This window comes from Coptis chinensis, unplaced genomic scaffold (genome assembly GCF_015680905.1).
Source record: "Coptis chinensis isolate HL-2020 unplaced genomic scaffold, ASM1568090v1 utg1343_pilon_pilon, whole genome shotgun sequence".
Lineage (NCBI taxonomy): Eukaryota > Viridiplantae > Streptophyta > Magnoliopsida > Ranunculales > Ranunculaceae > Coptis > Coptis chinensis.
Window position 1 is genome coordinate 233,605 of NW_028238100.1, and position 22,707 is coordinate 256,311.

The 22,707-nt window shown below is 36.2% G+C and overlaps 3 protein-coding genes across 4 annotated transcripts; 1 reads left to right on the forward strand and 2 right to left on the reverse strand.

Annotated features, from left to right (window-relative positions):
- Positions 1 to 228: 228 nt before the first annotated feature.
- On the reverse strand, positions 229 to 3,978 carry LOC147474124 (Polynucleotidyl transferase, ribonuclease H-like superfamily protein). The gene is made up of 8 exons (XM_086586635.1): positions 3,609 to 3,978; positions 2,943 to 3,073; positions 2,396 to 2,584; positions 2,207 to 2,319; positions 1,956 to 2,072; positions 1,770 to 1,884; positions 1,477 to 1,692; positions 229 to 1,320 (listed from the first exon to the last, which is right to left on the reverse strand). Exons 1-8 carry the CDS (start codon positions 3,935 to 3,937, stop codon positions 674 to 676), a joined length of 1,857 nt encoding a protein of 618 aa, XP_086442761.1. The 5' UTR covers positions 3,938 to 3,978; the 3' UTR covers positions 229 to 673.
- An 807-nt stretch (positions 3,979 to 4,785) lies between these two features.
- LCAT3 (lecithin:cholesterol acyltransferase 3) lies at positions 4,786 to 10,296 on the reverse strand. Its single transcript, XM_086586646.1, has 11 exons — positions 9,831 to 10,296; positions 9,568 to 9,659; positions 9,120 to 9,247; positions 8,795 to 8,930; positions 8,626 to 8,677; positions 8,315 to 8,415; positions 7,635 to 7,817; positions 7,084 to 7,240; positions 6,777 to 6,831; positions 5,679 to 5,732; positions 4,786 to 5,103 (listed from the first exon to the last, which is right to left on the reverse strand). Exons 1-11 carry the CDS (start codon positions 10,033 to 10,035, stop codon positions 5,073 to 5,075), a joined length of 1,194 nt encoding a protein of 397 aa, XP_086442772.1. The 5' UTR covers positions 10,036 to 10,296; the 3' UTR covers positions 4,786 to 5,072.
- Positions 10,297 to 13,287: 2,991 nt separating this feature from the next.
- On the forward strand, positions 13,288 to 22,682 carry LOC147474126 (clathrin interactor EPSIN 2-like). Of its 2 annotated transcripts, none has more exons than XM_086586664.1 (14): positions 13,288 to 13,534; positions 14,385 to 14,513; positions 14,821 to 14,872; positions 15,048 to 15,127; positions 15,206 to 15,284; positions 16,758 to 16,841; positions 16,985 to 17,130; positions 18,308 to 18,634; positions 18,864 to 18,902; positions 19,037 to 19,132; positions 19,228 to 19,385; positions 20,570 to 20,760; positions 20,964 to 21,636; positions 21,729 to 22,682. In XM_086586664.1, the coding sequence occupies exons 2-14, from the start codon at positions 14,479 to 14,481 to the stop codon at positions 22,289 to 22,291; spliced, it is 2,523 nt and encodes an 840-aa protein (XP_086442790.1). In that variant the 5' UTR covers positions 13,288 to 13,534; positions 14,385 to 14,478; the 3' UTR covers positions 22,292 to 22,682. The 2 variants fall into 2 exon arrangements, with proteins under 2 accessions (XP_086442790.1, XP_086442789.1); XM_086586663.1 differs by having other exon boundaries at positions 13,313 to 13,534; positions 18,861 to 18,902.
- The last annotated feature ends 25 nt before the right edge of the window (positions 22,683 to 22,707 follow it).

Here is a 22,707-nt window from a genome sequence, read left to right on the forward strand (position 1 = left end):
ACAGTACAACCACCATTTACGCTTATGTTGTCAACCACCATCTTGCTTCTCCTCGTTTGTGTTTTTTCATGTTGTGTGTGTGTGTGTTTGTCTCTCCTGAACTCCTTCCTGTCATCTGTGAGTGTTTTTTAGCAAAAAATATCCATTCATTAATAATCAGGCCAGTACAAAATGTTCATACGGTCTGTCTTTGACTCGATGGTGTGTATGTTGGTTGATGGAAAAAACTACTTCACAAGATATATTTGAACTTACTCTACTCCAAAATCAAAACTAATACATTACAGTGATGGGTCCTCATATAGTCATATATTACCTATTTACATCTAATGGAATTTGGGGAACAAAAATAAACATCGAAATTCAAAAAAAAACATCACGTACATACTCATAAACAGTTCTTTACTGACCAGTGAAGTAAGGAAAATTGTCTTCTTTCTTGTTCCTGAAAAAGCACAAGTCCGCAATAGTTCTTCATTGTTCCCATCTTTCCTGCAGTTCAACACATTTTACTCTGTTCAAGATTATCAACGTCCCAGCCATTTTTGTTACTCCAGGAATGAAGAATACTCTATAGCACTTCTAATGAATGTCTCAAGTCCTGAGCAGCTTTCTTGTATACAAATAATCACTAAAGCTTTTTGGATATAAAAAGAAGATGAGGATTGTAATTTCAGAGTTCATCTAGAATGATCAACTCACTGCTCCAGTATACATCTGCAGCTTTTTTTGAATCAGATATTAAAATATCATCTGTTTGCTCTGCTAAGGTCTTGTCTAATGAATCAGCTAAGTTTGTCTCCAAAATAGCTGATGCACAAACCCTCTTGTAAGCCTCGTACTCTGCTGCTCTCAGCCCTTCTGATATCAAATCCCTCAGAGCATCATACCCAACACCTCCAGAACCAATTACCTTGAGAAACTCCTCAGCAGCATGAGGCTTCTTAAAAACTACGACGGCACAACTCTTATCCAACAATCTAAGCTCAAAGTCTTCTAAAAACACATCATGAGTTCCATGTAACAGGCTTTTTAATTCTCTGGCAGGCATTCCACTACTAAATCCCCACAATAAAATCAAATCTCTAGAGCTCACCTTCATTGTACTATTCACCCATATGTCATCTTCATTAGTAGGCTCCTGGAGGTTGGCAGAGCATGGACTGAAGTTGTTTGCATATCTATTAATGGATATAGCTTGATGGTCACTTGAGCTTTCCTGAGCATCAGGAGTAATTTTCAGAAGAGAACTTAGCTTGGCAAACAAATATGCCGTAAAAAGTACATTATGCCCATAGTTCTTGTTTTCATGTCCCTGCACTGAAGAACGTGATGCTGTACTTAATCAGTAAAAAAAAGAGTAAAATAATGATAAATGAAAAAATTGAGAGAATAAGAAGACACTAACTCTCGTTACACTGGAAAACGAAACTCTTAAGAATGAAAAGATAATCAGCACAGGTAGGACTGGCTTACCTTGGTGAGGAATTTCGATATCAAGGGGTACAAAGAACTGTCTCTTCAAGTTGGAAATAGCAGCGTAAATGTTGCTTGCTTTTTTAAGAGGGCCGATTTCCTTCAACAAATGGGTGATATCAAGGATCTGGGGAAAGACCAAGCGTAAGGAGCACATGAACTCGTTCATACTTGGCGGAAGGGAAGCTATGAACTTTGAATGAATGAAAGAAAATTCTGCATGTCCAGAAATATTGGTAAAGATAACAGTCTAGTCCAACTTCTGAAAGAGAACTAGCAATTTTAGATGTAACCTTCCAGGCAGTTATAGGCAACAATTGGTTTCTGAGAAGCAGATATGACATCTATCACCTCCCGAAAACCACGGACTTTCTTGTTTTGTTCCTCTTCAATTTCTCGAAGCTCCTCCTGTCAAAACTATTCCATGATCATATGTTCATGCATTATAAAAAAGCATCATTCAGTTTCCTGGTCCTTACTTTGAAAAGATTCTTGTCCTCCTCTGAACGTGTCAGCACAGCACGTACACCCTTGGATCCTCCACCTTTTTCTGGGATGACCAAAGGTACAAGATCATCAAAACACTTATTCAACATCTGCAACCAACAATAAGGACTGATACACATTAATACAGCAAAGATGTACAGAACACCAATTAATACAGAGACTATACACTTATTACAAAGTCATCTTTTTTTCACCCAAAAAAAAAGGGGTTTTACTCATTTACCTCTAGTACTAGTTGCACCTGGCGTTCATTGCAAACATCTATAGTTAAGCACGGCCTGGATCCATACACTTCACCTCCTAAGATAAGCTTCCTTATGGATCTAACTAGAGCATCTGTAATGATGATAGACACCCCATATCAAGAATGAAGTTATAAGTTCAAATGGAAGCAGTGCAGCATTTTCCTTACCGTCTGTATCCTTACTCTGTTCCTTACATGCTTTCTTCCAGTGTTGAATTCTTGATTTAATCCTATCCATAAACATTACATCAGAAACTGATGATGTCAAGGATGATTTAACTTTATATACATCACTAACAGGATTTTCAAGTTGTTGTTTCACAGCAGATTCTTGAACTCTGGATAGGTATGATATGCCTGTCAAGAAAGAAAAATACATCTATTTATCATTAATATCTTGACAGACCAGAATGGGTTGAATATGTGGTGTATACAGGTCAAAGGCTCAAAGCATGTTGAAGGCATGCCAAGGTGCTAATGTGCCAGAACTTTGTTTCTGTAGGTGAACCTAATTTGGAGTCCCATGGGCACAGGCAACCCTTAGTCACGTAATTATTTACATAGTTTTATACTCTTTTATTTTTCCATTTTTTATTTTGAAACTCCAAAAAAAAAACAAGATTGATCTTCTGAAGATTTATATGGTTTACTGGCTAAATGGAATAAGATTGCTACCAAGCAATGTACAAAACTCGGCAAACTGTAACAAACTTACCATCATGTATGCACATGTTAAAGTCAAAGCCTTGTCGAGCCATAGATGTCAAATAAGAAGTTTGACACGAAAAGCTGTATGATGGCATTCCTATATTTAACTCATCCCTTGGGAACAAATGAAAGTTGTACCTGTAGCATACAAACTCAGAACCATACAAACTCAGAGCATATAGTAGGAAAATTTGTGTTACATACAACCTTTTAATTTCACTAAAAAATAAAGACTTTGCCCTCCAAAAATGAAGTAACAAAAACGTTCCTTTAGTCAAACAATCTCAAAGCTACACCTTCGCGCATGATGTTCTGTCTAATACTACCTCCCTATCATTCTCAATATTCCAAATTCCTATCTTCGCCATAAGCATTTGTAATTCTAGCATTGCCACGAGACCTCCAAGAAGTCTCCATCTTCTCAATTTACTACTAGTCCTTCAATTATGTCATGGTAACTAGTAAGTTAAGGTTCTTGCCTACAACCCAAGTAAACTGAGCTAATATATCTAGACCAAACAGTGTGTCTACATTGCCTATACATATACTATTACAATTGCATGCATTAAAGATTAAACATTTATACTAATTCAACTAAATACTGATATTCCAACAACCCAAAACACAGTAAAGGGAATAAAACAAGCAAATAAAGAGCAATTGCTTGACTTACGGGTAAGCAACAAGCTTAGAACTTTTCAGACTAAATGGGCAAACCATAAACTGAAAAATCTGAAACTTCTCAGCAGCATGTTTATTTTTAAGGTAAGCAGTTTCCAGAGTATCAAAATGAGGAAGCACACGCGCCCATGGAGCTTGTAATGAGAAAGAACCTGTTTTTGAAGAAGAAATGGCTATGAAATCACAGTTTTTTATATCATTCTTTAACTCCTCTAAGGATTCCATGAAGTTGGTTTTCGTTACTTGCTTCACACTCTTTTTCCATGATTGTTTTTCACTACAGAAGAAACGTTTCTGCAACAAAAACACTCGCGCCACCATTTTTTTTCTTTAAAATTTCAATTATCAAACCATGACGCTTAGACTGAAATATCGTCTTGAAAAGGTGGGCTAAAAGCCCGTAATAAGAAAAGGCCCAATAAAAAGTTGTCTTTTTCCGTATTGGTTAGAGCATTCCCAATACAAGTCATTATGGTGGGTTTGTGACTTTATTCACCTCTAAATGGTTCAAACAAATAGTTCAAAACTTTTGCCCAATGCAAAGGTGAATAGTAAGATGACTATTTTCCCAAGTCAAAACAAAGGTGAAACCTTCAACCGAGATAGTGGTTGAGTTGTGAACTTCGGAGGGGATATTGGATTCCATCTCGTGTGTTTTTTTTTTTTAAATAGGTTTTTTTTTCGGATGGAATCCGTCTAACTTGATTTTTCGGGTTTTTTTTTTAATTTCAGGCGGGATGTTTCATTTCGTCCGGAGCGTTTTTTCAATTTTTACGTCAAGACGAAATCTAACATCGATTAATATTCACCTTTGCATTCACCTTGCTTTCACCAAAACTGTGAAAAAGAAAAGAAATACTGCCTACGTGGAGGTAAAAAGAGGGGAAAATAAGGACTTGCATTGGGAATGCTTTTAGTGGGTGTCTCGTTTTCTCAGTATTGTGATGTCATGGAATGAGATACTGAGGAAAGCGATAAGAAGGTTGTTGATTGGCTGAAACTTCCTAGCGAGCTTTTTGTTACATTTCACTAGGGTTCATCCACATTCAAGACCTTATCCGGTTTGGTGTTGTTTGTAATCAGTGGCACTCCGCTTATCTTGAAACTCTCAGGGAGTACGACCTACCTCCCCATGCAACTTCCTTTTCTCACGCTTCCCACAAAAGATGAGCCTGATAAACGAAGTTTCTATTCTATAGTCTGTCTGAGAAGAGAGTTTACAATTTCAAGTTACAAGTTACAAGTTCAAACTTCAAATACGTTATAACAATGATTTTTGTTGGAAATAAATTATCAGTACAAAAGCAACTGTTGTGTTTTCACTACTGAACACATCCATCCATTACTCTAGTTGTCTTGGAGTGATGGCTAGACTTGTGGCTGACTCCTAGCCACTTCTGAATAAGTTGAAACACTGTTTTATCACGTAACAAGGCCCGATGCCCAGCACAAACTCCTACCCTCGCTGTCGCGGGTAAGCCATCAGCCTGAATATATAAAAACCATTGATTTGAAAGAAACCATAGATAATCTACTTTGGAAGAAACATAATTCAAACTGTAAGCTAAAATAATATCAGTTTGACACTCAAAAGTGATTTGAATGACTGAAGCTTCCTTCAGTGATAAATATATTAACTCCGTGCCCACACACACACAAAGGAAAGTTGCAGTTAGAAGCTTTTGTTTCTGTCAATAATATTTCAAAACCAAATTTGTTTAATATCCCAAAACCAATTTTCGCGATTTGAAATAGATCTGTGGTAACAGCTCCCACTAACTTTATCAACTGAGCCAGCTGGCATGCGTTTTAACTCAGTGTCACTATATTTTATCTTCTCACTTTCGGATTTGCCCAATCCCAAGATTTACAATAGGCCATCCCAAACAGTTTTTTTTTTCCCCAGCTAACAGACAGCAATGAGAAGTGAAGTGAACTTTCCTGGGTTGTGCACACAATAATGTTCATTTCGACACATCATGCAAAACTGAATAAAGTAATAAGATCTCTAAATAACAAACAACAAATCTTCACGTAAAAGAAATGAGCTTAGAAAATATACCTTAGCTGATTCAGCAGGAACAGTACCATCTCCATCCACATAAGTATATTCGGGCTGGAAATACCATAAAGAGTGGAAGACCGCATTAGCAAATATAAACACTGACGGCGACATCCATCTAAGTAAGCCCGGATAAACAACCAACTCAGTGATTAAACCTTTAATTACATCTCTTTGCTGTTTGGTTGCTTTACATGCAAAAGTCATGAAATGTGGAGAGCTAAAAAAAATTCCATCTTTCAAATTTCACAATCTTCTAGTCAACAACCAGTTTATTCCAAAAGCTCTTTGGACAGACATAACCTTAAATACTTGAAGGGTTGCAGGTCTTAGACGGGGCAGGCATAAGACCAACAATACCCTCTCCAGGATAGGCACACGCCCAACACGATCCCAACTCAGTGCCAATGCTGGACCTCTCACAACCACTTTACCTCAAAAGTTAAGCATCTAGAAAGTGAGGTAACAATGTATATCAAAGGGGTAATTAAGCATCTAGAAAGTGAGGTAACAATGTATATCAAAGGGGTAATAGGTCCAACACCTACTTGATAGGCAGCACATGCCCAACACATCCCCCGACTAAGCTCTAGCACTTGACCTCTCAGGATCACTTTACCTCAAAAGCCAAGTAGATAGAAAGTGAGGTAACAATGCATATCAAAGGGGTAATGGGTTGTAAGGCAGGCACGCTTAAGAGATATCAACCCCTGTGGGATGGATAGAAACCCTAAGTATAAGTTTCAACAAAAAAAAATGGAAATGGCAAAATATTGCTGCAGCATTCGGGGTTATTGGCTAATGCAACTAGGCACAGAACACTCGGCTCATTTAGAATCAATGTATCAAGTGTTTGCTATACTGAATTTGTGCAAGAAGTTGAATAGTGTAGCTACTTATGAGTGACTTTAAATGGTCCAAATATATTGTGCGCTTAACAGTTCATCTTATGGTATTACATGAACAACCATTGCTTGGGTGATGATGTTACAGACCATAGTTGTTGACATCCAAGCTACTTTAAATCATGTAGCATTGTATTATCTTTCTTCACGTACATTTTTAACTATCTCAGTGCACAGAACTATATCTACTCACCAGTGAGTGGCATATCTCGGATAATTGCTCAACAGGAGATGTCTCAGATCCATAACTGTGTTACAAGAAGATTTTGTTAAAAGGTTCTCAGCGAATATAAAACACTTCTTTGTTCTCAAAAAAAGATTGTACTTCAAAGTATTTTTACAAACCAAACTATAAGGCAGGAAATTCAATATTCAATCATGGGACTGCAAATAGAAAGTGTGGAGATTAACCAATATTGCACAAGAACTCCAGTTTCTTTCAGTCCCATTTGATTTAATGTAAATGCATTTTTCTATATTGAGACTATCTAGTTGCTTACCTAACATCAAAGGTGTATCAGAAGACGTTCCATAAATGTTAAAGAAGCTGACTCCACTAGGTAGTTCTGCATTATTAAGAATCCGGCGGGTCTCAATTGCCCATTTGAGGATATCAAAGTTAAAGGGCAGAGCTATTAAACTTCCATCGTAGTTCAGCTGTATATGAAAATGGTCAGTTAGACAGGTCAATAAAAGTCAATATTTTTTGTCACTTGCAAGTTGCAACTACAAATCAGCCACTATTCTCCGCCATGAGTTTCAACAATGCCTTTTATTAAAATGGAAATGTTATGGTCCTGGAACCAAGTGGTCTATCTACAGGGGGCCAAAATGGGGAAAAAAATGTCACAGTTTTTTTAGCTACACGCCTACACTACATAACCTGTTACAGATACCATATACAAATGAGGTGGCTGGTGGCAGATACAGCACGAAACAGGAAGTATAAACAGAAAGAAGTTTAGGCTTTAGGTCCTGATACCAGCCACCACAACTTAAATCTATTAGATTAGTCATCCTATTAATCAATAGAAAATAAAAAGGTGGCTACCTCATTATTCCTTAAAGCTTCTTCAAACAGAAAAATACTTTCTTTTGGACCGTATGATTCCAATACAGCAGAAGAGTTTCCATTGCCTTCCGTTTGTTTTCGCCAAACTTGAATCTGCGGCTGCTTTTTCCACTTGAATTCTGGATTTGGCAACATCTCATAGATGGATGGGCACTCAACCAACTATACATTCAACACGTTATGTTTCTCTTAGCCCACGCGTATAGATTAGTAACACAATAATAGCACAGATAAAAAGTGAAAGTAAAGAAGCAGCTACAAGACGATACTATCCTATCTCCGTCATTTAGAAGCAACAGGATCCTCACATGCATTTTGCCATTTTGGATCAAGATATTACATGCTAGAGTAATGTGATTTGTTGGTAGATCCACATATAATACTGATCAAGTACACAACTAGGATCCTTACTTATTAGTGAGGATGTTACATGCTAGTTACTTATTAGTTATGTGATGCACCACGCACGAGTGAAAATTTTGACAACTATCTTGTATTTGCAACTACTTTTTATCCAGATCCTAAACTCATGATCAAGTTTCACGGAATTGTTAGGTTCTGATTCTGGATACTCAAAATTTTATATCAACTTTCTCTGAGTCAAAGTAAGAGAGGAAAACATCTTTGTTTAATAAAAGGAGCGACATGTGATCAAGTACCAGTTGATGCATTGCCCATCTAGACACAAAGAAGTAGCTTTCAAAACCAAATACAAACTGCAGTCCTGTTAAAAGGGCATCATTTATCCACCCAGGTGCACCTATCAAACATATGTTAACCAAGAAATCACTGTCAGCTTAGATCAAAATTATTATGTTTCACCATAATTATGGTATCTAAGTTGGAGTATCAAAACATTAAGAAAACTACGGAGGGTTATACCGATAAAAATACCTTGTACATGCACCCCCATGAACTGGTTACAAATGATATACGAGAAATGACATAACTACAAACATGGTTAAAGTACCTTGGAATGGGCAAGCAATGCAAATCCACTTGTTGACGTATTTCTCAAATACCTGGAAATATAATGAATAACTGCTCTTTCAGGGTACACTGTAAAAATAAAAATATTAAAGTCCAAAGTCTAAATGCTCATATAAATTATCCGACCGTCTACAAGAATTGATGCATACTTCAGGATGGAGAGACAGGAAGCACAACACAAGTAATCCGCCCATTGAGTGGGATATAATATTCACTTTTCTTCCTCCAGAAGCCTTGTATGCAGTGGAAAGCTTTAATTTTAGACCATCCATTGCTTTGTCAATTCTACGAACAGGAAAGTCAACCTAAAACTGAGATTAAAAGGCTATTTGGAAATATGCAAGTTTTAATAACTCAAGTGGCACTACACCAAAATAAATACCTTGGTCATGCACACATTCATAAAAACTTGAGAAACAGAAAACAATAAGAAAATATTAAACAACCAAAAATATGGGGAGGGCGATTGAATACCTGTTGCTTTGCCTGAAATCATAACCATATCCGAACAATGTCGTTCCCTTCTCGTATCCACATCCAACAAGCATATCAATCATATCATGGAAATTGTACACATCTTTTACATGCAAAAGTTTCATCCACTGGCACATCGACAGATAAATACACTTAATAACCAAGCTAACAAGATTAAAGACTGGAAAGTATGTGCTGAAAGACATTTCTAATACAGAAATGACAATGTTGCTATATATTCAAAAGCCATCTAGGCATCTAGCTATGAAAATTTTAAGGAACTTATCATAAAACGTTCTTAGTTTATTGAGTGGACTGTGCAAAAAGAACTATGTCCATTTCATGAAGAGGTATTATATATTTATATGTACGGTTTCTTTTCAAAAAGAATGAGTACTAATACACATAGAGGCAATTGCGAAAAAGGTATATGAATAAACAGGCTTACCAATGAAGGATCTAAAATGTCAATAGCATACAGCCCGTAATCATCCTCTGGGACTACAATTTCAGTGTTTTTATTCAACGACTCTGTATAACCTGGAATGTAATACTAACTAAATCAGCTTAACCAAAACTAAACCACAAGTATATATGATTACTAGATAATAGTGCTACAAAGTCTACCAAGCATGCAAACTTCAACAAAACTACCAAAAGTGATAAAGATATGTTCTTTACATAATTGAAACAAATAGAATGAAAAGATACCTGTTTTGGAGTTGTAGATAGACAAAGCTTTCTGCTTAAACTCAAGATTAGCTAAGAAAATCCGAACCCAAACTCTCATTTCGAGACCAGTCTTCTTATCTTTAGCATTCAATATTGAACCAGCTACACCAGAAACCAATAAAACAGGCTCCAACTCCTCATCAACTACGTTGGACTTCTTCCGGAAACAATCTCTCAATCCCATTCTCTCTCTCTCTCTCTCTCTCTCTCTCTCTGTGTTTTGGTTATGTAATGATGAAGTGAGAAGTTGCTAGATTGTGTTTTGATCATTTGATGGTGACCGTTGTAGGAACACGTGGGAGAATTGAACACGTGGAAGATAAAACAAAAAGAGTTGTTATCAGTTGGTCTCGGGGATATTCTGTCGGCTGTGAGCAAAAACATGATGCGAATATGCGATTATGTTTGTTTGAGCAAAAACAGGGGCTTCTTGTTTTCGTACCGTTCTTTCTAATTAGGCCAATGTCCTTGTTATACTTTTTTGTTTATGGGTCCCAAGTTTTCACAATTTCTTACTCTCAGCCTAGCCTAGGGATGTCCAAACGGATACCCGACCCGACCCAGTTCGAACCTAATTTTTCAGGTTTTGAACCGGTATTATCCAGAATCCTGGATTGGTTTTTAGTGGGTCATATATTTTGTTGAAAAGTGACCAAAGTGGCAAAGTCTACTCTAATTCTATATTTCGGGTACCTATCGGATTCGGATTCGAGTTTCGGATAAGATAAAACCCGGTATAAATGAATAAATAAGACAATAAGAAACTTTATTTGAAATATATATCTACATTTTATTTCTTATTCGGCTATCCACCAATCCTTCAAACAAAATCAAAGTTCTAATAAATTTGGAAGTAATTATCACCTTTACTCGGACATAATTATTTGATATGATTTAAAAATATATGGACTCCGAATAAACTATAATCACATGATCATGTGCAATTACTAAAAAAAATTGAAATCCTGACATAAATTTTTTCATAATCAAATATATTAAATAACTCATCATTGTAAACATAAATGAGACCATAATCCAAATATTTATCTAACTTATTATTTTATATGATATTAATAATATGTAATTGAAACCGGATTTGGGGTTCGATTTTGGGTTTTAGATATTTTAACGGGTTTAGGGCTAAATTATTGGGTCGGTCCGGGTTTAGAGAGTGTGACCAAATCCTACCCTATGTATTTCGGTTTGGGTTTTGTCAAGTTTGGGTGGGGTTCGGTGCGGATATTTTGTTCAGGTTTTGGGCGGGTTTTGGGTTTTGGGTTTTGGGCAAGATGGACATCTCTATCTCAGCCACAACACAACACGAATAATAAATGATACGGAATTCAACCCAAATCTTCGACCCTATCGAATCCATTTTAACGGATATAATTTATATTTTTGTGATTAGAATCTGACCCGAAAAAAATGAAAAAAATATGGTTTATATGTTTGTGATTAGAATTCGACTCTATCTCAGCCACAACACAACACAACTCATGAAGTATGAAAAAAGTAAATCCACATACAAAACACACTATGATTTTATACTTAAATAAATATTAACCATTGAGATTTTCTTAAAACACTTGTGGCCCATTCCAATATAGTTTTCAATTACATTATGAATGAATAAACCTTCGTCACAAACACCTCACAAATTGTTATAAGAGATTTTGAGGAATTCACGCAAAGTATAAATTTATTCGTTATGTTATATTTTGAGAGTTCTAAAGTAGAGGAATTTAAATCGATAATTAGTTTCAATCATTTTATTTATTGCCCAATTTTGATCGAAAAAATATATATATTTTGATCGAACAAAAAATAGCAAGCAAGAATAAAAAAAATATACAGACTTGTGCCAAACATATATATTTGTTTGAACTCCAAAGTAGCTACCCCTAAACAAAACATGGACCACTAAAATTGTTTATATGGTGGTTGAAGATAATAGTAAGAAATTGTGTAAATTTGGGAAAGTAAACTGATCCCTTCCATCTTACGATTGTAGAATTTTATTTGGCTTATGTTATATTAGTTGTTTAGGCTAGATCAATAAGTTGTGGACCATGTCCATTGTTGCATTTTGTTTTTGTAGATTATTCTCCAACAAAGATTAAATTGCAACAAAATTTGTTATTCTCATGTTCACGTACTCTTCAATATTGAATTTAATTCTTACATAGTTTAAATTTGTTTACAACCTCCATATGAAATGAAAAAAAAAAAAACATATCCACTTATATTTATTTATTTATTTTTAAATTATTATCACTGTTTTATTTTGTTTATCAATGAACATGCTCTCAAAATACATATTCACTCACATCGCAACTATCAAATTTGTTGTAAATGTTATTACGTGTTGCAAGTTAGAGAGACAAAAAAAAAAAAAAAAAAAAAAAAACAAACAAGAAAAAAAAAGGTTTATATGCATAAAAAAAAAAAATGGATGACTAATATATCACAATATTTTTAAAGTTCCGTGCATGCAATGATCGCCATAATGGATAAATACATCTCATCTTAGATGTAAAAATTTGTCACTCAAATCTTGAAACACATTAAAAATTACATTTCTACATCAATCTCTAATGTTATATAACTAGATAGTTATGTGCCATAACATTAAATTGGATATCAAAATTGTCCACATACTATGAAAATCCATCACGTCTAGAAAACACGATAGTAGACTGACCATTTATTCTTCCTAAAAATAATGACACTCTCTAGAAATCTTTAAAAGTCAGTATTCCAAACAAACCTCTGTCTGTATTTTGTCTCCAAAATATCAGCATATATCCTGAAATCTCACAATTAGCTGTCGGTCCTCTTTTTTCCTTTGTGCAGCCAATAATTAAAAGTTGTAGTAATCTACTTTAATCTATAATATAAAAAATGAGGCATGTCCTAATATTCTTCTTTCTATGGTGCGCTGTTTCCTTCACTTTCTATTAATTAAATAATATAAAATCCTCCTTTTTCCAGCTAATCATCTTAAAACCTACACTCGACATGGTTTCCACGGTAAGGATAGCCGGAGTACACACGTATTAAAGCGTTACACATGTTAATACGTAGCAAAAGTATTCAATCAATATTGTTACACTTGAATAAACTAGACAATGATATAATATATTTTTCTTAATTTATTAAAAATTTAATTAAGTTGTGAAAATAAATAAATAAATAAAATATATATAGAAAATCAGAGCCAAATAAATGATATACTAAGCTCACGCCCCACTGCAATGCATTATACTAATATAAAAAATACATGTCCTAATATTCTTGTTTCTATGGTGCGCTGTTTCATTCACTTTCTATTAATTAAAGAATATAAAAATCCACCTTTTGCCAGCTAATCATCTTAAAACCTACCCTCGAGATTGTTTCCACGGTAGGGATAGAAGGAGTAACTTATTTAAAATACATTAGAGAGCATGAGATAACAAATTACACCGAATTTGTAGAGAGAAAAATGGAAAGGCCTCATTTGTTAAATGTTTCGAGTGGAGGGGAGAAGAAGAAGCTGATCGCGATTTCAGCCTTCACCTCGATTCTCTATTCATTATTATTATTATTTTTTAAAATCATATTTCTCTCTCTCTATTCTCAAACCAGATCTGATTTATTTCGATCTTGAATTCGAAATTTATAATTATTTCGGCATTTTACAGGTATGATTATCATTTTATAGGGTTTTGGATCTGATTTCGTTGTTTAGTATTTGAATATGGTTTAAATTTCATATCTTTAGGTGTTTTGTTTGAGCTATTTTTGGTTTGGTTTGGATCTTTGCATTGGGATTTAAGAAGAATGTTCAATTGTATCTGGAATGTGTTCCCATGAGATTGTTTTGCTTAGTGTTGATGCAAATTCAATGTTGGTGTCAGAAATGTATTAATCCAAACATTTATACTATGTTGTTTGAAAAATATAATTGATGTAATCCTCTTGACGTGTTTGTAATTGAAGAATCACAGGCACCTATACTGTTTCACATGAGACTCAATAAGGGGTGTGCTGGACTAAAACTTTGTAGAGTTTGTCTTGATTTGTTGTAACGAATTTGTGTGTGTTTGATTGTTGGAAATAATGCCATGGGAAACTTTCATTCTATTGAGTTATTTTGGATCAAGCTCATAATTTTGTGGGAACATTTCACAACTCAATATGTGTAATTGTGTAGGAAAGTTCATTTTTATTTAGTTATTTTTTAAGTACGGGAGAGTTGAAGAGTTTGGATGAGATTGGTGCTTTTATTGTGGGAAATTTTACTAGAAAATTGAACTAACCAATAGAATTTTAGCCTATAAATGAGCGTGGGAATTATTCCCATAGAACAAACACCCCCTCTAGTATTTTGTTTCCCATTTTTTTAGTTTATATCATAAAACCTATTGGAAGATTTTGTGTGTTCTGGATCATTTTATTTTAGGTCATCTATTCCGTTGTTTAGAGTATCTTCTTCCCAAGTTTTCCGTTATTCTGATGGTGCTAACTTTATTGATTATTGTTGTGTTACAGTCTGGTTGATTTGAGAGGCTTTTCCACTACAATACATCAACAGTTTAAAAGTGAATTTCAGCAAGGAGAGCTTTGAGTTTGGTACTGCACAGCCATGAAGAAGGCCCTTGATCAAACCCTTAGGGACCTGTAAGGATTCTTTCTAAATTTCACCATTACCAGTTGCCATTATGTAAACATGCAATAGTTTGTAAGATAATAAGACCAATCTATGATGCAGTTGTTTATATTGGATTCATCGTGTTTAAAAGCACAACATATTCATCAGTGCTTTCTGCCCATATTGTTACTGTTTCATGGATGTTTGGAGGCATATTGTCTGTTATAGCGCCTTTTTTTGTTCTTATTTATTTATTTGTCTATGATATATTTTAATATATAGACTGTATTTTCAGTACGCAACTCTAACCCTATGTCTCTTCCTGTTGCTCTGCAGTAAAAGAGGAGTGAATAAGAATGTTTTGAAAGTTCCGGGCATAGAACAGAAGGTACTATTTTTCCTTTGGTATCTTCATTATCTATTTAGTTATGTCACTTTAAAACCTGTTTAGGCATAGAGTGATGCAGAGTTTTTCTTCAATTCAGCCAGTTTGCAGTTTATCTGTGCCGAGTATCACTCTTTTAAGTTAAAGAAAACAACTTATCATTTTTCTCTAACTCCAGGTTCTTGACGCTACTAGCAACGAACCCTGGGGTCCCCATGGATCACTTCTGGCAGACATTGCACAGGCTACTAGAAACTAGTGAGGCTCTAAACTATTTTGGATGCTCTTCCTTTCTTGTGTTGCTCCAAATTATTAATTTCATTTCCCCTTTTGCAGCCATGAATACCAAATGATCATGGTGGTGATCTGGAAAAGGATCAACGATACTGGCAAGAATTGGCGACATGTTTACAAGGTTCACTTATTTTCCTAATAGTATTTACAATGTCACTGCAGTTATCTCGTTTCTCATTGCTTCTAAATGAGGTTGTAACACGGTATACATATCTCTTTGTGGTTGTTAGGGTGGGCTAAATTTGGTTGGTAGCAATTTGAAATTAGATCACTCCATTGATGCAAATTACAACTTAAGTATATATATTAATATATACAAGTACAAAAGATATGTATTCTGCATTTTATCCTGACATTGACATGGGTACATGTATTGGTCTCTGACATGGCAAAGTGCCAAAAATTTAGTATGTACAACATTAAATATGTCTGTGTCATATCTGACACGGATAGGGGGATACCTCTTTGACACATTTTTTTTTCTCTTTTTTAAAAATATGAAGCTTCGATGTTATGTACAGCATTAAATATGTCTGTGTCGTATCTGACACGGATAGGGGGATACCTATTTGACACTTTTTTTTTTTTCTTTTTTTAAAAATATGAAGCTTCGATGTTATGTAGATTTTTAAAGATCAAATTCATTTTGGGAAAAGTGCATTGACTAAAGCTTAAAGGAGGTAGTAAAATTGTATTGTTGTTAATGGATAAAAAGAGGATACGGCCTTATTAGTTTTGGCATTGTATCACTTCAATATTTATATGAAAAATAAGGGTTTACAATAATAGAAACTGCCTAAAGTCCGACCCTCGGGAGATGTCCTCTTAGAACTCTAACAGAGGTTCTGTTTGTATAAGAACCATGACCTGTTTCTCTTTAGTTATACATATTAGCTGTCTGAGTTGAATTATGAAATTTCTAGATGAGGGGTGACAGCTATATTTGAGAGTTGTTTTTGTTAGCTATTAAAGTGTAATAGTTCAAAGATGGAACAGAAGTACAGGGAATCATACTTTTTGTGGTAACCAAACAACAGTGCCGTACAGTTTGGAATGAAACTAAAGCTCAATGACTCTACCTAGAAAATCTATATAATTAATGACTGATCTCATGCTAGATTTGCACATGACACACTTGTGTCCATTAAACGTTAATGGTTGAGATTTTTTTGGGGAGCATGTCCATGTTAAGAAGGATTTCTTAGCAGGATTCCTGAACCACCAAATGAGTTAGGTGTGTTGTCCATATTTTTTATATGCATGGAATAAGACAGCTCATTTTCACCATCCAACCCAAACAAATCCAACTAGAACATTTCTTTCATACATAAACTTAAATTTAACCCTCACTAGGTCACTAATCACTGTGCGCATTCAATGTTCACAGAGATGGCTGGTTTGCGAATTTCCCAATAGTCAAGCAGGTGGTAGGTCCACCCTTCTAGTTCACTCGTTTTGATATGCTTGAGTCTATTGGGTTAATTTATCTAGTTTTGATATTCTTGATCCTCGTGTTACCTACTCCTCTCCCCTACCTGGATAGCTGAAAAAGGAAACAAAAAGCGATTCTCAAATTGTTTTTTTCGGGTTTCAGGCATTGACAGTTCTAGATTACCTGGTGGCAAATGGATCTGAACGTGTCATTGATGAGATCAAGGAGCATGCCTACCAAATATCGGTAATATTATTTGTTTACTTGTGGGTTTGTCAGTTGACTTTGACAAAAATACTCATTATACACGTTTTTGCAGCTTTTGGATGTACCATGTGACTACTCGTGATCTTGTAACTTACTTGTGAGATTTATTTTTCATCTTGCAGACGCTGTCTGATTTTCAATACATTGATTCTGGTGGGAGAGACCAGGGAAGTAATGTCAGGAAGAAGTCTCAGAGTCTTGTGGTACTAGTGAATGACAAAGAGAGAATCTTGGAAGCTAGACAGAAAGCCAGTGCAAACCGGGACAAGTGAGTTTGACTTCCAATTCTTTTTTAATTATTGTTTTACATGTTTTTATGCTTATTTCACAGGCTTTTTATAATCTCTTTAGCAGGGTCCCCGTACTTTATAAAAAACTTACTGTGTTGGCATCTTTAATAGGGTGAGCAAATAAAGATAATGAAAGCTTTGTCGTCGAAAACGTCCACTAGTTCCCCTCACTCCTAAATTTATATTCATTTAAAAACAATGTTTTTTGCTAAGGTGCTCGTGAATTAAACATTTTATAGGGTCTAGTGCTATGATGCACGGATACTCCTAAAATGTCATTGCACCCGTGTCGGTCGGGTACGATACCGATACGGGTACCGGATACTTCTAGGATACTTGTCCCTCACCCAAAAAAACAAAGAATCCCAATAAATTTAAAGAGAGGCTGGTGGAGGAGATTTAGCAAAATTCTTTCACTTGAATGACCAAAATTTCCAAATTTCTCTTCTTTCTCGAAAGAGAGTGAACTTCTCTAAATGGATTCTAGCTGGAATCCCTGAAATAGACCTGATCCGATAGTTATGCACTTATGCTTAATTGAAAATGTAAATTGTTTCTTGAGGCTTCAAGCTGGATTGACTTTGGCATGCGTTATAATAGTTTTTCACATGTTTCTGACTTACTTTACTCAAAGAACTACTAAGAGAATTTTTAGAATACACATCTATTTAAAAATATTCCTAATAATTAGCCGTACCCATAGGCCGTACCCGTATCCTAATATTTTAGAAAAGCCGTATCGGTACCTGTACCCATATCCATGCATCATAGGTGTAGTGAATCATTTTTGTTTGGTCCAAGTTGTGGACTTGGAGGGCTTATCCTTGGATTCCTTTGCTTTAGGTTGGGTGTTGGTTCTACCTTTAGGTAGTTTTAGCTGTTATAATTTCCTTTTTCGATTCTCTTTTTGTTGTTTGTGCTTCTCATTGCACATTGGAATATCGTATTTCATGTTTTTAAAAATTTTATTAGATTTTTTAATATTACTGAATGATGATAATAGATAAATTGTTCATTTCTTAGTTATATCTCATATGTAACAAGTTAATTGAAGATTGGATTTCACTTATCAAAAGTAACAAGTTCGAGATATGTTTTACTGGTCGAACTCATTACAATTACAAGTTTTGTGACCGTTAATTGCATACTTCCCAGGTTTCGCAACCCATCAACAGGTGGAATGTATCGGCCCGGTTCGTATGGTGACCGACTGGATGAAGACCGCTTTGGATATAAAGATGATGACCGGAATGGTTATGGGAGAGATGATGATCGATATGGTAGAGGTGCTGATTCGTATAGTCGAGATGGAGACCGTTATGGTAGAGATTCTGATGATCGCTATAGCAGAGATGGGTACAGAGATGATGATTACAGGGGAAGAAGTCGAAGCGTTGACGAGTATCAGTATGGGTCTAGAAGTAGGAGCTCAGAAAGATACAAAGATCGAGCCTATGATGATGATGGCCGCTATTCATCTCGGTATTTTTTCTCTTATAAAGAAAGCTAGATTTGTGATGATTTTGGCATTCCTTAATGGTTACATCGTCAAGATAGCTTCCTAGTCCTATGTTGATTTTATTAAATGTGATAACACTTACTGTATGTTGTAAAATTCCTGATTCTTTATCATGGCTATCGTTATCATAACTCTTACTAGTACAATGCCATGAACGACATAGTCACATATAGCCTTTCTTTGTTGCAGCAGCAGTGGTGGACGAGCAGAAGAACATTCTCAAGATGAACGGTAATTTTTCAGCAGATACTCATTTAAACCACTTTTCTTTGGGACTTATGCTTCTGGACCCTCCAGTTTCAATCACACTAACAGCAAAAGTAGGTATTTTATGTGACCATGACTTCCTTTTGTTCTCTTGGCAGTCGGCTTGAGCGCAAGTTTTCTGAGCAAAACATTGCTCCACCTCCTCCGTATGAAGAAGCTGTAACAGATGCTCGAAGCCCAGTGCATGATGAAAGGTTTGCCACTTTGCCTCCTGCCACTACTCAGTAGAATTGTTCTTTGCTACTTACCTTCATACATCAGTTGTATCTCACATAATTTTGGGTGATAGGGATGGTGAAATTGGAGAGGCACATGCTCCTAAAGAGTCTTCTCCAACTGGAAGTGTGACCCAAGGTTCATTGACTAACGTGGGTGGTACAGTTACATCTCCTGCAAACCAGGAATTTGATGGTTTTGACGAATTCGATCCACGTGGTTCGTTTCCGGGTATGAGTGGTTGTATTAATATATTAAATACTGCAATGCCTTCTTAGCAAATCGAAATATCTTATCTATTATGGGATGTCTTAGTATCCATGTTGATGCCTATAGACACCACCCCCCCTCTCGTAATTGACACTTCATTGAATTTTCCTTTTTTTTTCGTTGGTAAAAGATTTCATATTGTTGAAATTTCATTTCACCGATAAAAGAAAATTATATTTTATTGTTTTACTTTAGCTGGAAAATAGGGAAGGGAAAGAGAGGATATGTGGATGCATTCAACTGAATAACTGATATGGCATCTATACTATTCTAAGTTCAGTCACATCGAATGCATCATGGGAACCAAGCATTGTTGTGTAGCATTTAATTGCCGGCCTTATCCAGTCTCCTTAGTTTACTAGTAATGTGTGCGTGTTTCAGTTGCTTGTCATCCTTGAAGCTAGAGTTCTCCCGTAATAACGGTAATATAGTGCTGATTAGGTTTTTCTTGTTAAAAAAGTTGTTAATAGTCAAGTTTTGATACCATGTTAAAAAAGATTGGTAAAGTTGGACACTTGGACAGGACCGAAAAAAGGATTTCATAAGGCCAGAATAAGCCTCATCTGTACTAAAAATCAGATTTTGAAGTGTTTACAAGTTTACATTTTCTTTTCCGATTTTTTTATTCTCTAACGTTCCATTTGTAGCTCCAGCTTACAAATTGAAGAATGAAAAATAGGATATTGGATGTGTTTAAAAAATAGGATATTGGATGTGTTTAGAAGTAGTGGTTATTAATTTTCAATGACTGAAGAGTGAAGAGGGGATGAAGCTAGAAAATGTACTAGGATTTAAGAAGATAATCAAGTTATTGATTTTATTCTTGGATGATGCTGTTTTTTTCATATATGAAACTTTATGAATATTTCAACAAATAAGCACATAAATCTGTAGAGACATGCGTTTGCGTCTTCGTTATCTCGCTTAGAAGTTGTTAGACTTTCGCTATTAGGAGAACCTAATGAAATGCGTATCTAAAAGTTAACAGAGCAGGTTTCTAAGAACATTGTTAATGTACAAGCCCTTGTCACTTGATTTAAGTGTTGTTATATTGGTGGCCAACTGTGGTAGCATTAGTAATCATTTTTTTACCGTATCTTCAATTTTTGCTTCTTGAATGGAATTTAAGTCTCTCCTGTTATCAGCTCCTCCTCCTACCACGAGTAATGGAGAAATTGATCTACTTGGTTCTCTCTCGGAGTCATTTTCTTCAAATGCTTTAGCCCTTGTGCCAGCGACGTCGGCAACCACAACCTCTGAAGCTGATGTACCCATAAGTTCTGGACCGGGTCCTACATTTGTTGCATTATCATCAGCATCCACTGTATTGAACCAGGTATCTGTCTCTGTGGATATACATTTACTCCAATATGACACACTAAACAAAAGCATGCAAGCGGAGCTTAAAGATACTTTTAACATCCTCTTTGAAAAGTATATATCTGTCTCGTGTTGAAATCTGGTTGATCAAGATCTATTTATTTAATATAGTATTCATATGTTTTGGGCTAAAGTACACCGTTACCGCCTGCTCTTCAGCCTGTTCAAGATCCATTTGGCGATTCTCCTTTTAAAGCAACACCAACTACAGATAATATGTCCGATCAGACTCAGAATGTTGCTTCCACAAGTAACTTTCAGCCTAATGTCATGGGCCAGAGTTCGGTACCTCTTCAACAAGCTCCACCAACAGTCACTTCCTTTGACTTCGGAGACACATTCTCAGGCATTACTTATGCTCCTCCTGATGTTTCTAATATGCAAGTTCCTTCCACGAATTCCCAGTTTTCGGTACCAGATCCATCAGTTTCCAATCAGACCACTGATGTTCTAGCAGACATCCTCCCCCCCACAGGATCTGCGCTTGCATTGACTTCACAGCCTTCCTTTTCAGCTCCAAGTGGATCAGTACAGCAACACAATGCTTTTCATGGAAATTATCTTCCACAGGGGGGATATACAACCCCAGCAGCTTCATATGGAGGTTTTCACAGCCCAAGCGTACAACCTTTGCAGCAAAACACCCATGCTCCAGGGAACTTTCTATCACAGACGGGACATATCGTTCCACTAGCTTCACACGAAGCTGCTCCTGCTCCTGCTCCCACTGTATTGTCTGTGAATACCCAACCACCAAAGAAGTTTGAAACGAAATCAACAGTTTGGACTGATACTCTGAATAAGGGGTTGGTCAACTTGAATATATCTGGACGTAAGTGCTAGGATTTCTATTTCACTTTCTGATTGTTTACTGTGCACATAGTATCTTTTAGTTTTCTGACTGCGTGGAGTTTTTGATTGCAGCCAAAATTAATCCGTTGGCCGATATTGGAGTCGATTTTGATTCAATTAATCGGAAAGAGAAGAGGGAGAGACCTGCTTCAGCAACTCCTGTAACATCTACCATTACAATGGGTAAGGCTATGGGATCTGGTACTGGGATGGGTCGTGCAGGTGCAAATTCCCTGGGGCCACCTCCAAATCCTGGCATGGGCATGGGAATGGGTGGTGGTGCTGGAATGGGCATGGGCAGCAGTTCTGGAGTTGGTATGGGCATGGGTGGCAATTCTGGAATGGGTATGGGCATGGCTGGCAGTTCTGGAGTTGGTATGGGCTTGGGTGGCAATTCTGGAATGGGTATGGGCATGAACATGGGAAGTTATGGAGGCATGAATCAACCCATGGGTATGGGGATGAACATGGGTATGGGTCAGGGAGGCCAAATGCGACCACCCACAGGATTACCTCCAACTCCAAACATGCCCGGCAACTACAACATTCCCGGTAACTACAACATGCCTGGCAACTACAACCCCATGATGGGCCCAGGTGGTTATCCTCAACAACCATACGGAGGGTACCGATGAGCTTGTGCTGCCAGCTTTTAAGAGAAAGTTGCAGAAATAGATACATTATACATGAGTTTTGACAGGAAGGAACAATCTATTCCTCTGTGCGGTATCCAGCTACTGTTTCGCCATCTGCTATCGATACGAAAGCTGTGTTAGATCACATCTTGTAAGAATTTGTTGGTCAATGGTCCCAGTTCTTCTTTGCCTTGTGGGGTTCATTTTACTGTTGTGTTGTGTACGGATGAGAGGGATCTCCCCTCCCCCTGCCCCCCCTGTGATTATAGTGATTTTTCCATATGAAATACTTGAACAATAAATGTAATTCTTTTGTATTTTGTTTTATTCACGATTTTTGTAAGCAATCAGATATGATTTATGAGTAAATATAGTTATTGAGTGAGTGTAACTAAGGGATTCCTGGTGACCTGTTC

Bases quoted from the DNA above. Each gene is read 5' to 3' on its own strand.
- LOC147474124 (XM_086586635.1), bottom strand. From the start codon at position 3,937: ATGGTGGCGCGAGTGTTTTTGTTGCAGAAACGTTTCTTCTGTAGTGAA. The intron at 1,885-1,955 runs GTAAGGACCAGG...TAGTTTTGACAG, and splicing joins AGGACAAGAATCTTTTCAAA to GAGGAGCTTCGAGAAATTGA. The intron at 1,693-1,769 runs GTTACATCTAAA...CTGGACATGCAG, and splicing joins TGCCTATAACTGCCTGGAAG to AATTTTCTTTCATTCATTCA.
- LCAT3 (XM_086586646.1), bottom strand. From the start codon at position 10,035: ATGGGATTGAGAGATTGTTTCCGGAAGAAGTCCAACGTAGTTGATGAG. The intron at 9,660-9,830 runs GTATCTTTTCAT...ATTACATTCCAG, and splicing joins TATCTACAACTCCAAAACAG to GTTATACAGAGTCGTTGAAT. The intron at 9,248-9,567 runs GTAAGCCTGTTT...TCGATGTGCCAG, and splicing joins ACATTTTAGATCCTTCATTG to TGGATGAAACTTTTGCATGT.
- LOC147474126 (XM_086586663.1), top strand. From the start codon at position 14,479: ATGAAGAAGGCCCTTGATCAAACCCTTAGGGACCT. The intron at 18,635-18,860 runs GTATTTTTTCTC...TCTTTGTTGCAG, and splicing joins GATGGCCGCTATTCATCTCG to CAGCAGTGGTGGACGAGCAG. The intron at 20,761-20,963 runs GTATCTGTCTCT...CCTGCTCTTCAG, and splicing joins CATCCACTGTATTGAACCAG to CCTGTTCAAGATCCATTTGG.